The sequence below is a fragment of the Gavialis gangeticus genome, unplaced genomic scaffold (genome assembly GCF_001723915.1).
Source record: "Gavialis gangeticus isolate Ggan-Ray unplaced genomic scaffold, GavGan_comp1, whole genome shotgun sequence".
NCBI lineage: Eukaryota > Metazoa > Chordata > Crocodylia > Gavialidae > Gavialis > Gavialis gangeticus.
Window position 1 is genome coordinate 39,309,119 of NW_017729025.1, and position 16,692 is coordinate 39,325,810.

Here is a 16,692-nt window from a genome sequence, read left to right on the forward strand (position 1 = left end):
GTGCCTGCCCCTTGCCTTGATGCTGCAGGACCTACATGCCCCCCTCACAGGACCCCAGTGTTACTTAAAATTGCAAATAGCTCAAATTAAGCGCAAGACCTTAAAAAGGGGGATAAGGCAAAATGCCGTGTTTATTGGATTACATGAAACAGATACACAAGCTTGGACATACAAATGGACATACAACAGTCCAGTAAGATGTTATAGTTACCAGCAGATGTTACTCAATATTAGCACTGGGCTGGGTTCAGGCTTATTGAGGATATGAGCGGGGTGGGGGTGGTGTATACATGCATGCATGCCTGTGCTCCATGAGGTTGCAGAGAGTGGATTCCCCATCTTGGCTTGTCTGCATCCCACTTTTATAGGGATTTCAAGTCTATGTTCAGCCTTGGGGTTTTTCCATGCTCAGTCTTCAGGTCATTCTAGTGTATCTTCGATGAGGTCATTCCAGTCATTGTGTAGTTGATATCTTTGCCGTGAAGCATTGTGTAGTTCAAATGGCAGGATTCCTTCTTCTTTGCACCTGATCACAGACAAGTTCTTCAGCCATTCATTGATTAGCTTACTGTCTGGTAACTTACACATTGGTGCCTTGTTGCTTACACAATCAATTAGATCTTCTTTTGTTTTCATACAAATAGTTAACCATTCACCCTCTCACACAGACACTCATGTACACAGGGCATACGAAGTTAATCTACTCATGTCAAAGAGGGAACAAGCACAAAATGGAGTTTTAGTTCATACAATCATCGAGGTTGTTCAGTTCAATACTATTATCATTTAAACATAATAACTAATATGCAACAATTTGTACTACATTTCCCCCCCTTTGATTGCATCACATTTTATATTTGTTGAGCAAATAGATACTTAGTTTCTAATTGTAATTCTTGGAGTTTTGGATAAAACAATTTCATTTAACAAACACATATAGCACATTATAAAGAACATTATTCCAAACAATATAAACAATACAATTACAGGGTGTAACAGAACATTTAAGATTGCCGTTCCAGATGGGGCCCAGCCTGTGAAAATATCCTATCAGTGGTATATCATCATTTGTTTAGCTTGTTTTGATACTCTCAGAATTTCTGAACCTTGGTGTGAAATAGTTATACTAATTAGTGAATTTGTTTGTGATCAATAATTTAAGGTAGTCCAATTGATTCCTAAAGAGAAATTCAAACATTCCATCTCCAGGGATGATTTTCTTTAAAAAGCTTGCACAATTTAAAATGCTCAAAAGAAAAATAAGAAGAAGACACAACAATATGCTAATGAAACTTAATTAAAAAAGACAAAAACAATAAGCAAAGCCAAGTTAAAATATCATGATACAAAAATATATTAAAAATAGAAAAAAACCCACAACAAATACAAATTAACATTTGTTCTTCATCAGTGTTTAACAGCCACTAGTTTTTTAGTCCATTGGTGTCATTGGGCATCCTGTGGCTTTTAAATAAATTTAATATATTAAATTTCTTACACCACTGAATAACTGAAAAGCATGTACCCATTTTGATTCTTTTCCCCAGTTGTATTTCATATACCACTGGACTAAGATGGTTAATGATACACACCAGTCCAATTCACTTGGAATCCAAAGTATGTTGTGTTTACCTAGTTATAAACACATAACTTGATCATCAATTTTCCATAAAAATGGGTTGCCAATCTTTTTTTTCTTCTTTTTTTAAATTGTGCCAACCATTTATACGCATCGTAGTCAGCGGTATCTCCCACATCATTAAACTGATTCATGTCCATCACCAACTTCATGGGCCATCCATTCTGGATTTTGCTTTAATCAATAAAGAGTTTCTTTACAAATACTGATGTGTTTAGGTTTATTAACTTCTGCTCTTCCTATAAAACAATGGGTTAATGCAGTTTTCACACACATCTTGATATGTTGGTGTTATAGATGGTATCTAAATACAAATTAGATTTCCTTTATAGCGTTACAAACATTTTATCAGGTTACTAAATACACATATTACCTTTTTTTTTAAATGCCATTTTGCTAAACAAGTAAACTTTACAACTTAAAACTTTCATGTGAATTGCTGTTCTTTGTTTCAAAGATTAGAAGAACTTTCCTATCCAAACTGGACGGAAGTGTTCTGGGCTGCGATCCACAGACAAATTCAGTTTTAGAGAGAGAATGTTACCAATGATTTTTATCACATTTTTATGATATTTATATGCATTTAAACTTTTGCCAACTTAAAATAAACCAATCACTCAAACAAAAACAACACAATAAGACAAACACCACAAAACAGACAGACAAAACAATTTTGCTGCGATGATAAAACCATGGCTTAGGTGAAGAAAACTCAGTTGATGGTAACAAGGCCTCGTAGTCTTTCAGTTACCTTTGTTACTAGATTGATTTTTCACACTATAGCTTCTGCAAAAGAGTGGGGGGAAAACAAACATACACAAACCTGCCAAGGAAAGCTTGCACTAACATATTCATATTTACACTTTACAATGCTGACGTAGTAACAATGCACGTATTATAACAATTCTTGGGGTGTTTTTTCTTGTGTACATACATATATATTAATTGACAAAGATTATTTATATTTATTTTGCTATTTTTTATGGTTTATTGCACCATTTTGGAAATTGGAATTGGGACCTTTACCAAACACAATACTATTGTTCCCATGCATATCAATTTCAAATTATACCAGCACCTTTGTGCTAAGGAAATAACCAAAATATTATATTAGCCAATTCAATATTAGAAATCATTTTATCCCTCCTGCTATAGCTGCTATAAATCCAGGGTACTTTGCCTTTCAGAACAGACTAAATTTCAAATCAGGGAGTTGCACACTAAGCATTCATACTATCATTTCCTGACTTAAACTACTTACTATGAGCGATAATCCTATTTCAGTTTCCATTGAATATTTACACTGCACTAATGGGGGAGGGTCAATTAAGACGCCTGTCTGTATCTTGTTACATTTTAACCTTTTTCTTTACCCCAATTTTAGGAAATACCTTCATTTAGTTGTCTGGGTTAATCCTATCATTCATTCAATCCCAGTAAAACCTTAATAGCTATTAACACCTTCCTTTCTAGGATACCCACACTATTTCTGGACATCTCACCCCCATTACCAATAAGAGTATACTTTTAAATTTCTAGTAGTCTCTGCCTTGCAACACAACCATGTGCAAACACACAACACTGCTTTATTCTCTCTTTTGCACAAACACCTCAACAGTTTCTGCAGTACAACCTACTTTTCAGGCTTTTACTTCTGTTACAAATATTTACAGTTTCTAGCACAGAATTTAGTCTCCTCTGCTACTGACTTCCTATCAGACCAACAATAGAAGGCATTTTACTTAACCACCTCAGACACTCCCTGACATCAAGTTACAACTTTTTCTTAAAGCAACTACCTCTTTTCCCTGCTCCAAGCAGTTATTCCTAAGATTGCTTTCTTACTCTTTCCTCCTACCCATTTTAGCATTCAAACTCTATTAATCTTTTAAGCTGTACTGTCTGCATAAGACTCTGCCTTATCATAACCTGCACTTGTAACCTACACCTTACAAACTCCACAGCAAACACATACCTGCTCTTGTCCTCTCCACAGAAGACTAACTATTCCCAAGGACCTTAGAGTCAAAAGACCCTGTTCATTCACACAGCCTTTCCAGCACATAAATGATTTTCTTTGCTCTCTAGCTTCCTATTGCAAACACAACAGGAGGTTTTTACTTAATCCCAAGTGGACCACAGCATGTAACTATGTCCACTACTTTGCCTGACCCAGACAAACAGTCTTCTACTTAGCAGTAACAAACATCTGCTGCACAACACTTACAAAACTAGTCACAACTATCATACAGCTCTACCTTACTATAAGACTTAGCTGACCTCTAGAACAGATTGTTACTCTGCATCAACAAATTCCTCAATCAGTCAGGTTACTACATTGTGTCTTGGAAGAGTTACCAATTGTTGGACTGAATTTTTAGGAACCAGCCCCTATACCTTTTGTTCTAGGCGAGCACAACCCTCAGACCCATCAGAGTCAAAGTATATGTGGTCAAGATGCAGGCTTCACTCTGAGGCTCCCTCTCTCTTAGGTGTCAGCAGTCTGGAGTATGAAAGGGTTCAATGCTTTCCATGGTTATTGCTGCCACTTGTTGGCTGGCAAACCCCAGTTTCTGCCTTAAATGTCTGATGATAGAATCACAGTGGATGACTGGCAGGTGCATACCCCTGCTTCAAAGTTAACTTCTTTACCATCCCCTGTAATATATGATTTTTCTGTTCTTACTTAACTTTTTCTCCTGCTTGTTCCTCTAAGTTCTTGTTCTCTAACTATACTTTTCTTAGGATCTTTGCGAGATGCCCTGTGCATTTGTGCCCTTGTTGCAGTTACCCTTAAACTTTCCAAACTTGAGCAAGTTGTTTATTTAACAGAGCCATCTCTTCCTGACTATTTGTCAGACAAAGGAAAAGATTTGTAGAAGCCTCCTATAATAGCCAAATCACTGCAGCTTCTTTTCTTATGGAATGTGGAGGCTTATCATACAATTCAACATATTTTTCAAATTTTTCTTTCAAATCAGTAAATAGTGCAGGCATCTGCTACTGCCTGTTCAGTTCAAGAGCTATGCCCACATTTTTGCAGGGTTCTTAGGGTAAGGTTCCCTGGCTCTCAGTATGACCCTCCTGTACTACCTTTTTCTTGAACATATTTTCTGCACAACCTAATATCCAGTAGTAGCCAATAAAGATAACTCAAAAGCTGCTAACCAGTTGTAAGTCTTAAAAAACTTAATTAATGCTTAATATCAGTTACCCAAAAACAAAATCTCAGAATCTTAGACCATAAGCAAGCCATGAGTCCTAAATGCCATAAATTCAAACAAAGCAAACAACAATCAGGATTCCCAGCTCTAAGGCCCAGAGCAATCCACAATGTGGCCAGTGTAACCACAGTACCTAGCACTTCTACCACCAGGCAGTGTGCACACCTTTAAACAGACAAACAAATCAATAAGTGCAGCATTAAACCACATAAACCCCGCTTCACATTGTCCACCAAAATGTTACTTAAAAATTGCCAATGGCTCAATTAAGAGCAAGGCTTCATAGATTCATAGATTAAGGGTTGGAAGGGACCTAGTAGATCTTCTAGCCCGACCCCCCGCCAGGGCGGGAGAACAACAAAAAAACCCCAAAAAGAGAAACGGGACTCAAATGAGTCCAGCCAGGTAGGCATCCAGCCTCTTCTTAAAGACCCCCAGGGTAGGGGCCAGCACCACTTCCCTTGGAAGTTGGTTCCAGCTCCTAGCCGCCCTAACTGTGAAGTAGTTCTTGCGGATGTCCAATCTATACCTCCTCTCCATCAACTTGTGCCCATTACTCCTTGTTATGCCAGCGGGCGCTAGGGGAAACAGCGTCTCCCCCAAACCCTTCTGGTCCCCCCTAGTGAGTCTATAGACGGTCACCAGGTCCCCCCTCAGCCTTCTCTTGTGGAGGCTGAATAGGTTCAGGTCCCGCAGTCTCTCACTGTAGGGTCTGCCCTGTTGTCCCCGGATCATGCGGGTGGCCCTCCTCTGGACCCTCTCCATGTTGTCCACATCCCTCTTGAAATGGGGCGCACAGAACTGGACACAATACTCCAGCTGTGGCCTGACCAGCGTCGCGTAGAGGGGGAGGATCACCTCCTTGGCTCTACTCGAGATGCACCTGTGGATGCACGACAAGGTCCGGTTAGCCCTGCCAACCATGACCTCGCATTGTCGGCCCATGTTCATCTTGGAGTCAATAATGACTCCAAGATCTCTTTCTGCCTCCGTGCTCTCAAGTAGGGAGTTCCCCATTGTGTAAGTGTGCTGCTGGTTCCTACTGCCCAAGTGCAGCACCCTGCACTTGTCCGTATTGAAACGCATCCTGTTCCTGTTAGCCCACCCCTGTAACCTATCCAGATCCCTCTGCAATCTCTCCCTCCCTGCTAGCGTGCTCACCTCCCCCCAAATTTTGGTGTCATCAGCGAATTTAAACAGGTTACTATCCACCCCATCATCCAGATCGCTGATGAAGAAATTGAACAGCGCAGGCCCCAGGACCGAGCCCTGGGGGACTCCACTACCCACCTCGCCCCAGGTCGAATATGACCCATCCACCACCACCCACTTTAAAAAGGGGGATAAGGCAAAATGCCGTGTTTATTGATTACATGAAACAGATACATAAGCTTGGACACACCAGTCATACATACAGACATACACAGACAAAAACCACTCCAGTAAGATGTTGCTCAGTATTAGCACTGGATGGTTGGGTCCACGCTTATTAAGGATATGAGCAGGGGTATGCAGGCATGCATGCCTGTGCTCCATGACGTTGCAGAGAGTGGATTCCCCATCTTGGCTTGTCTGCATCCTACTTTTTATAGGAATTTCAATTCTGTTCAGCCTTGGGGATTTTCCATGCTCAGTCTTTAGGTTATTCCAGTGTATCTTCAATGAGGTCATTCCAGTCATTGTGTAGTTGGTATCTTTGCCTTGAAGCATTATGTTCTTGAAGCATTGTGTAGTTCAAATGGCAGGATATGCAAAATTCCTTCTTCTTCGCACCTGATCACAGACAAGTTCTTCAGCCATCCATTAATTAGCTTAATTAGCTTACTGTCTGGTAAGGTATACATTGGCACCTTGTTGCTTACACAATCAAATAGATCTTCTGTTTTCATGCAGATAGTTACCATTCTTTCACCATTCACCCTCTCACACAGACACTCATGTACACAGGACATACGAAGTTCATCTACTCATGTCAAGGAGGGAACAAGATAAAACTCCATTTTGTGTTGTTCATACAATCATAGTACTGAATTAATCAACCTCTATTATCATTTAAACATAATAACTAATATGCAAAAATTCATACTACACCAGTTCCCCTGCACATCCTGGAGCTCACCCATAGCAGTAGAGGCCATTACTCAGAGCCTCCTGGCACGCACCCCCCCCATGCAGGGCTCAGGGCAGCGCAGCTTGGCCCTGGCTGCCTGGCACCTGGTGCTGCCTGTGTCACATCGTGTGGGCCTGGCCCAACTTGGTGTGTCACTGTGCCTTTGGGCAGCTCCAGGCTGTTCAGGCGGGGCCCCATACTGCCCTTGGGGACAGTCTGTCATGCTGGGCCAGGTCCTGTGTGCACTATGTAGTGGTCATTTGTTTTAGTTGTAGAAGAACATTTTAAAGAGTGAATTTGCATTGGTTTTTGTCAGAGATTTTGTAGTTTTTAAATAGGGAACACCAGGATTCCTGCTAATGAGGCAAGTGGCAGGACCCAGGCAGAGGAGCTTGCTCAGGGCTGGCACCTGGGACCCAGCTGAAGGTGGCTGACCTCTTGGCCACTTGGAGCTAGGAGGACATGCTTTGACCATTCAGCATAGTGAGAACCTCTTTCGGGCAGTAGCTCCCCAGATGGCAGGAGAGCAGCACACATGGCGGTTGTGGTGCACAAAGGCCAAATGAGCAGCCACAGCCTGCTGGCAGCTGACCCAGAGGTGCAGATGCCTGCACTGCAGCTGTGAAGTCTCCATCCAGGTCTGGCAGGTGCACAGCCTTGGGGCCACTGTGGCAAAGTGGGGGTCCCTGACTAGCCACATAGCTAGTTTCCCACCTGCCTCTCCTGCCATGCCTTGTTGTAATGAATTATATTGTTAATTAAGGCAGGAGACTGCCAATTTTACACCCTGATGGGGGCGGGGGGCTATCCTTGGCTCCATTCCACCCCTACACTGCAGCCCAAGCCTTGCAGAAGGCATCTCAGGCAGTTGGTTTAACTATCCCCTTCTGTGGCCCCCAATCATGGGACCTTCGGCTTCTGTAAGCCTTGGCCCCATCTCAGGCCAGTCGGGACACCGAGCTTCTTTGCTTATCATGGGCATCTGTTGCAGTGGGCCCCTGGCCCTTTTGACTTTTCTGGTCCTGGCCCCAGCATTAACCAGTTGAGTCCCTTGGTTGGGTTTATGCCTCCTGCCTGCACTTAGGGATTGGGGTCCCCCATACCCAGCTCAGGTGCTTCTGGAAGTGTGCCTGGCTCTGTGGGGTCATTCCCCCAGCAGGCTCAGGTGCTTCCTGAAGCTTACCTGGCCTACCCTGCTCTGATGGTATAAACAGCCCACCCAAAGGTGAGGGCTGGGGTTAAGGCACCCCTACTCGCCTATCAGTGGGGTGGTAACTGGCCGCACCACTGAGAGCCCCACCAGGCCACCCACTCCTGGCAGGGTGCAGTTTTAGGTTATGCCTAGGACCAGGAGCCTCCAAACTGTCCCCTACAACTCCTGCCCTTACCTCCAAGATGCCACATGCAGTGTTACTGCCTGCTCTGCCAACAATTAACTGCCCTGTTTATATAGGCAGCCAGGGATCTAAAATGGCTGCCGCAATCAGTCACCTGCTGGCTGCTTTGTATGGCCCTTAAAGTGGCAGGCACCAACAGTGCCCTGCCACAGCCACATGCTGTTGCAGGTGGCAGCAGGTCATAGCCAAGCAACAGCTCCCACTGCCAGACTTCTGCAGTGGTTAAAGGGTGTGGGGAACTCTAGGTTAGGGCTGCTTCAGCAGTCCAGCTGGCACAAGGGGGTAGTGTCCCCAGATACCAATTGGCTGGGCCCCTGAGGCTCCTGAGAGCAGGTAGCCCTGAGCTACTTGCCAGGGCAGCTTTCTGTACTGCTGGGGCCAGGAGGAGCTGGGCAGGGTTATTTTGCCCCAAGTGGCACAACTTGGCCCATGCCAGTGTGCATGTCTGGGCACATGTACAGAGACAAAAATTCCATGCTCAAATTTGTGCCACTCCTATTTGAGCTGCTGCAAGCACACGTGTATGTGCTGGATGCACCCAGAAGTTCCTGGCTTAAAGTCATGCTCCTCTGCTGAGGGTCAGACCAATCACCACATTTGGGATCAGGAAAAAATTTAGCCCCACATTCAGATTGGCATGGACTGTGGGGTTTTTGTCTTCCTTTGCAGCAGGGGTGCTTGGTCCCGATCCATGGATCTCTTGAGCATATTTTAACAACTTCCAGTCCTTGCAGTGGTGGGACATCGAGAGTGTCTCAATGTTGCTTTACTGTGGCAGGCTAGGGTGTTTGATATTTTAGATATTGTACGTGGTAGCTGTATAGGAGAGTTGTTTATTATGTTTTTAGAATAGATTAGACAATCACTTGTCCAGGATGGGTTAGGTAAGGATGATCCTATCATGACCAGGGGCTTGGACTCCTGAGGTCCCTTCCAGCCCTACTTTTCTATGATTCTGTGAAGTATTCTTGTAAATGTTTGATCCTTTTTAGTGTGCGATTTATTTATTTATGTATTTATTTTTGGTAAATATTGGTCTCCCACTTCTATTTCAAGACTTCTCTCATTCAGACTAACCTGCTAAGAATTTAATTTTGCTTTAAGCAGCATTATGGTTGAGTTTGAGTTTCTTGCAGAGGATGGTCATACTTAGTTTAAATACTGTCCTTTCAGGTCAGTTTAAACAAACGTATCTGTTGTCTTTTAATACATGGAAATGTGGTATTTTTAGTTTCAGGCCCAGGTTATTTAAGGTATTAAAAAATATCTTTAAGACTTTGAGTGTGTAGAAATCATTAAAAAAATTGCTGTAATCCTGTTAGCCTAAATATTAATGGACAAAAATGCTGTTGTTTAAATCTCTATTTCAATAAGCTCTTTATTCAACATGGTCTCAAGTCAAACATGAAATTTTCTCAAAGTCTCAGATTCACTCTATATTAGTTTGATATTCAATGTTCATAATACATCATAGAATCATATCGATACCAAATAGTCTTAACCCCCTAAAGTGATACAGAATTCAGCATATTTAGATAATCTTGACAGAGGTTTGTTTTATCTTTTTAAATAATCTTCTCTAAAGCAGATTCTGCAGCGATCTTAGGTAACTTTTTCCAGTGTTTCAGCACCCGAATAGTTGCAACGTTTTCTCTAATATCCAATCTAAATAACCTTTGCTGCAAATTAAACTAATTTATTTATTTGCTTTTGTCCCAGTGTCCATGGAAAGCAATTGATCTCTGTCCCATTTATAATAATTTCTGTGTATTAAAGACTGTCCCCCTCAGCCTCCTGTTTCCGAAACTGAATAATCCCAAATCCTGTATGGCCTTTTTGCATAGATCATGTTTTGTAAACCTGTTACCTTTCTTGTTGCTGTCCTCAGCCTCTTTCTAGTTTGTCTGTGACTATTAAATATCATCAGTTAGCACAAATTGGGTGCAATTTATTCTGTTAGTTTAAGGGTATAATTTTCAGAAGTTTCCAAGTTCTTTTCACAAAGTAAATTAAGCACCTAAGATCCAAGTTCCATTAATTTTTGATGAGGCTTGAACTTCTTCATGGTTTGGGAGCTGTTGAAAATAGTATACCTTTACTCTGATTAGGTTTATAATTTATCTTAAATAAGAATTTTTGTTAACTAACAAAAATAAAAATTCAGGTTAAACTATATTTCTGTAGTTTTTTGTAGGTGATTTGTTATAAATCCAAATGAAGAAATTTCTAAATATACAGTTTAACTTTATTTTGTATGCTTATTAAATGTACAGATAACATTAGGCTGGGAGAAGTTGCAAATACATACTTTGGTAGACAATGTTAGAGTTCAAAATGATCTTGACAAATAGCAAAATGGTTTGCAATAAATTGAATGACATAAGGACTAATGCGAAGTACCCCTGTTAGGCTGGAATAATCGACTATACAAATACAAAAATGGGGAATGTCTAGCTAGGCAGCAGTTCTGCAAGAAATGGCCTGGGGGTCAGCATAGATAAGCAAGTGAACACTTGTTAGCAATTCCATGCTGGTGTGAGAAAAGCAAATACTAAATTGGAGTGAAAATAGGAGTACCTACCCAGCACTTGTAAGGCCTCAGCTGAATTGCTTTGTCCACTTTTGGGCAACACTTTTGAAGAAGGGTGTGTGAACCAATTGGAAGAACTCTCGGGGATAGCAACAAAAATGATCTTAAGAGGAAAGACCGAAAGAATTCATTGTGTTCAGCTGAATAAACATGAGGCTGAGTGAAGAAATGATAAAGAATCTCCAAATATGTAAAAGGTTACGTAAAGAGGAAGGTTCAGTCTTAACTGGGAATAAGATCAGAAGTAATGGGGTTAAATAGCAACAATGGAGATTTAGACTTTAGGAGAAACTTTCTAATTGTAAGGACATTTAAGCACTAAAATATGTTACCTAGGGAGATTGTGAGAACTTTTTCACTGAAGGCTTTTAAAAATATTTGTCTGGGCAGGGAGTAGACTAGATAACCTCTTGGAGTCCTTCCAACCACTATTCTTTCTGTTTATATGCTATTCTATCTCAATTTAATTACTCTTTAATATTTTAAGTCTCTAACCCAACCATCCCCAGTTTTTTCTTTGTATTATTATGTAGTAACTAGTTCTCTTTGTTACCTGTTTACTTGGGACATTGTTTTTTCCCTTTTTTATATTGTGTTTGTATAACATATAATTATTTTTCTGTAGGCAGTTGATTGGTGGAGTCTTGGTGTTCTTATGTATGAGTTATTAACTGGAGCATCGCCTTTTACAGTTGATGGAGAGAAAAATTCCCAAGCTGAGATTTCTAGGTAAGATACAAAACAAAGTGTGCGTTTGTTCATAGAAACTGATCATAGTGTCGCTCTGTAAGATACTGTGGTTCTTTAATTCTAATTCATAAAGAGAATACTTGTGGAGGGTATATTTAAGTTTAATGCAATCTTTGTGAAACACCACTGCTCTCAAGTGACAAAGATGATAAAAGTGATTGGAATGCAAACTGTTCAAGGAAAGGTTAAGAGTACTAGGTAAGCTTAGTCTGCAGAAAAGAAGATTAGGGAAGACAAGAAGTTTTCAAATATCTGATTAACTTCCATAAAAAAGAGGCAGTGGTTTTAAACTACAGCAAAAATGATTTAGATTAAATCACAGAAAATACTTCCTCCCTGTATAAACAGTAGACCACAGAGCAAACTGTATAGAGAATTGTTTTTACTGCAAGGTTTCAAGAAAAGGCTAGAAAGACATGTAGCTGGGATGGTGTAGATCAGTGGTTCTCAAACATTTTACACTCAAGTAACCCCTCAAAAAATGCTAGGCCTTAGCTTTCACTCATTTTTTGATCATGGAAAAATAATAGAGCAAGTCTTCTGTTGCAAATAACTCAGAAAGGCCACAACAGGTCAAAATGTTTAACACTATGGATACCTGTTTGAAATCTCTGCACTTGTGCTGCTGCTAGTTGTCCCCAGAGAACGCCCGTGCCATGTGCTCTCTTGCACGTGGCAGGTTACCCTGAGTGGGTTAGCACAGTTGCTGGACCCAGCAACCTTACTTGGGGGCCAGGGAAGCTGCAGCCGCAACCCTTCTGCAGCTTGGAGCCTGGTTGGCAGCCAGAGCCTGGCTCCAGCTGGGCAGGCTCTGGTTTTGGGTGGCACATATGTGCACTATGCAGCTTTTTTTATGTTCAGGTTTTTTGACCCCTGGATATCCAGGAGTCAAAAAAAATACCCCAAGCTGCAAGGTAGCAGCATGGGAAACACCTGAATATACAGTATGTGGCACTGCAGATGGATCTGCAGCGCCACATACAACACGGCCCATTTGTCTGGATGCAGCCTCCTGGTTTATCTTGTAAATCCTTTTATCTTGTGGATCTTGTTTGCTACTAAACACTGAAACTGCAAAGAAAAATAAACTCAAGCATTTTTAGTATTGGTGCACTAAAGGAACTGTTCACTGGCTCAAGTAGAAACTTGGTTTCAGATTTAAACCTTTCCAAACACTGTCTTACAAAACAGCTGTAAATTGTGCTTTAGTGTTAGGGTAGAAGGAAACTTGCATTTGATATTGTATGCAAGCACCTATGTGTTGCATCTCTTTCTGCCTCATAATGGTTTAGTTTATGGAGTAGCAACTGATAAATATGCCTGAAACTGAGTTACTTAGGTAATACCACAGTACTGCCAGCACTACTTATTTAATGAGCACTTTAAGTTCAGATAACAGCATATTCTGGGTAAGAGCATAGCATTTTTTCAGTCCTGAGGCTATGCACTTAAATAGAGTACACTATGAATTGTATCAGTTTTACTGTATATTTTATAGGCTGGTTAACAATGCCAAGAGAATAGAAGGGAAAAATGTATCTATTGCCTTGTACCTGTTCAGTCTGGAAGAAATTGCTTACAGATCTTTTCACATCCACCCTATCATGTAGGGTAGAGTTCTTCAACTGCTTGGAACATTTATGATAATTTTAATTTGTTTACTGATAATTAAATGATTAAATAGAGATGGCATTTAGGAGCTCTTGATCTCAGATTTTTGTAGTAGGCCAGGGTGTCAAACTCATCTAGCTCCATGTGCCTTATTTTTGATACCCCTGCACTGGGTTACTGATCTTGTCCCACTTTGTGCATTTTTTGTATTCATAATATTTCAGTGAAAATAAACAAGATTTATCCTTTGTTAAATCAGAACCACATATTGACTATTATTCTTTCTTATTTTGTTGAAGATCAGCAACACTAAGCTCAAATACAAGATTTCTGTTATCTGAGGAGAATGGCAAAGAATTCAGTATTTCTTACTGTGAAACTATCTAGTACATACATCACAGTTGTGTTTGTTTTAATACCAAAATGTTAAGTAGTTAATAAATCATATTTTTCTACAGGAGAATATTAAAAAGTGAACCTCCATACCCCCAAGAGATGAGTGCTTTAGCTAAAGATTTGATTCAGTGTCTTTTGATGAAAGATCCTAAGAAAAGGCTGGGCTGTGGTCCAAGTGATGCTGATGAAATCAAACAACATGCTTTCTTTCAGGTAAAAAGGAAAAGCTATCTTCTATTTTTTTCTTAATCTAATCAGTCTCCATCTTTTTGCATCATGAGCTTGATATAGCAAGATAGCTCAGCAAAGTATATAACATTAAATGTGCGAGTAGTGCTGCTCATGTACTTGAAGTTCTATGCACATGCTCATGTACCTACTTTTGTAGGTCATACTGGTATGGGGATGGCACTCTGTCAGAGACTGCACTGAATCAAATAGGGTAGATTTTTCTACTGATAAGATAGGAACCACTGAATCTCTGTGGACAGAAATTCTGTTTCAATAGAAAACATTTTTCAATAGAAGAAAAGTACAGCTGGGGATATACTATCGACTCCCAGACCAGGACAGCAGCAGCAAGCTAAAAATGGAGAGAGAGGTGAGAGAGACTGTGAAAGCAGAAAACAGTAATAATGGGCAACTTTATCCAGAAATAGACTGGGTCAATCTGACATCAGGCTGGGATGCAGAGAGCAAATTTCTTGACATTATAAAAGATTGCTTTCTGGAGCAATTAGTCCTGGAACCTACAAGAGAAAAGGCCATTCTTGACCTAGTCCTAAGTAGTGTGTAGGATTTAGTGGAAAGGATAAGTGTTACTGAGCTGCTTTGCAATATACTTACCACAATGCAATTGTGTTTGATATGCATGTAGGAAGGGAGATAAGAAAATCTACTACAGTAGACTTTTTAAAAACGGAAACTATACCAAAATGAGGGAAGCTAGTTAGATAGAAGTAAAAAGGGGCCCTAAGGAGGTGAAGAATTTTCAAGCAGCATGGGAAATGCTTAAGAACACCTTATTGGAGACACAGGGCAAATGTATACTGCAAATAAAAAAAATGGAAAGTGGACCAAAAGAAAGGCAGCATGGCTTATTGGCAAAGTTGCAGAGGCAGTAAACAAAAAAAAGTTTTCTTTAAAAAAATGGAAGACAAATCCTAATAAGGAAAATAAAAAAGAGCACAAACTCTGGCAAATCAAATATAAAATCTTAGTAAGACAAGCTAAGAAAGAATTTGAGGAGAAATTTGCTAGAGAAATCAAAGGTAACACATTTTTTTTTTTAAAGTACATTAGAAGCCAAAGAGTCAGGGTCTCTGATCAATCATGCCTGGCTAGACCAAATACACTTGAACCATCACATTACCCCTGATTTGTGGCTAATGAGATTGGCTTAGTTTTCTGTGGAGGTGAGCAACCAGATTGGCTGCTGAAAGGGATGCTCACTCCTTTTAAGCACACCTGCATCCTCAGGCTGCAGTCGCACCTTGACACAGCCCCGGTCTGTTCTGGCAAGTCTCATGTTCACTGTTCATTCTGATTCTCCTGGCTCCTGACTCAGCTTTGGTTCTTTCTGATTCTGGCATTGGCTATCCCCTGGAACTATGCACTGGCTCTCTGAGCCATGGGTTCTGATTTTAGCCTGTTTATTGGATTATGCCTCTTGGATTTTGCCCCTCGGGACTTGGTCCCATGTCCTCAGCCTTCTGACCTAAACCACAGCCTGATGCTCTGGTAATCTGCACTCCTACCTTGCTGACCCCCTAATTGCTTCATGACATACCCATAGGCCCAGTGCCTACATCCTGGCAAACCCTCACGTGAAGACCTGCCATGGAGTAATTTTGGTCTTTGGATGATCAGGGTATAAAGGGGGCAGTAAAGGATGGCAGGGGTATTGCCAAGAAACTAAATGCATTCTTTGCATCTGTCTTCACTGTGGTAGATGTTAGGGAGATTCTCCCTCACCAGATCCACTCATCTCTAGGCATAAGTCAATGGAGCAGGCCCAGCTTGATGTTTCAGTAGATGAGGTCATAGAGGAAATGAATAAATTAAATGGAAGCAAATAACCAAGACCTAATGGCATTCACCCTAGGATCCTGAAGAAGCTGTGACTGGAAACTGATGAACTCCTAACTGTAGTATGCAGCCTATTAGTAAAAGTAGCCTTGGTACCAGAGGACTGGAAGATTGCCAGTGAGACTCCCATATTGTAAAGAGGCTCTATAAGTGACCCAAGGAACCACAGGCCAGTGAGTCTAACTCAGGGGTGGGCAATTATTTCAGGTGGAGGGCCACTTACTGAGTTTCAGCAGGCTGTTGAGGGCTGCACTGGATAGCCCCGCAACCTGGTTGCCATCTTGGGACAGGAAGTCTCACCTCGTAGCCCCTGACCTTTCCCACCAGAAGTCCCTCCCTTTGCCCCTGGTAGGACTCCGTTCAGCAAGGGATTTTGCTATCTCAGAACCAGAAAAATACCAAATTATATTCTAAAAATCAAACATGTACAACATTCATTGATTTGATTTAAAAAAATCTTCTTGTCCTGATTTACATGCGTTTGTGTAGTGTACATAGAGGTGAGCACACAATAGCTTAAATGAAGTCTTACTCTTGTAAACTGTGGGTGTGTGGAGGGAATGGGGGTGGGTATAGGTTTGTGGAGGGCTGTGGGTATGGGTGTGTGGTGGGTTTTGTGGTGGGAGGTGGGGGGTGAGGGAGCATGTGGGTGTGTGTGGATATGTGAGGTGTTGGTGGGTGTGCAGTCTGGGGGACTGTGTGGGGGGAGGGTGCCTGGGCTGTGTAAGGGTATGGGTCTGGGGTCTGTGTGTATGGCAGTGCGAGTGGGGGGGGGTATGAGTGCATGTGTGTGGTGGGGATACTTGTGGGAACTCACTTTACAAACACGCACACACTGTATTTGCCTCATTTTACACACACACACACACACACACACACACACACAC

General features: G+C 41.3%; 1 protein-coding gene across 2 annotated transcripts in view; it reads left to right on the forward strand.

Moving 5' to 3' along the window:
- RPS6KA5 (ribosomal protein S6 kinase A5) overlaps positions 1-16,692 on the forward strand; it is a 224,144-nt gene that overhangs the window by 154,017 nt on the left and 53,435 nt on the right. For both annotated transcript variants that reach the window (XM_019518660.1, XM_019518661.1), the window contains exons 7-8: positions 11,586-11,689; positions 13,780-13,930. In XM_019518660.1, coding sequence (XP_019374205.1) covers positions 11,586-11,689; positions 13,780-13,930 — 255 coding nt within the window. The remainder of the gene's footprint in view (positions 1-11,585; positions 11,690-13,779; positions 13,931-16,692) is intronic.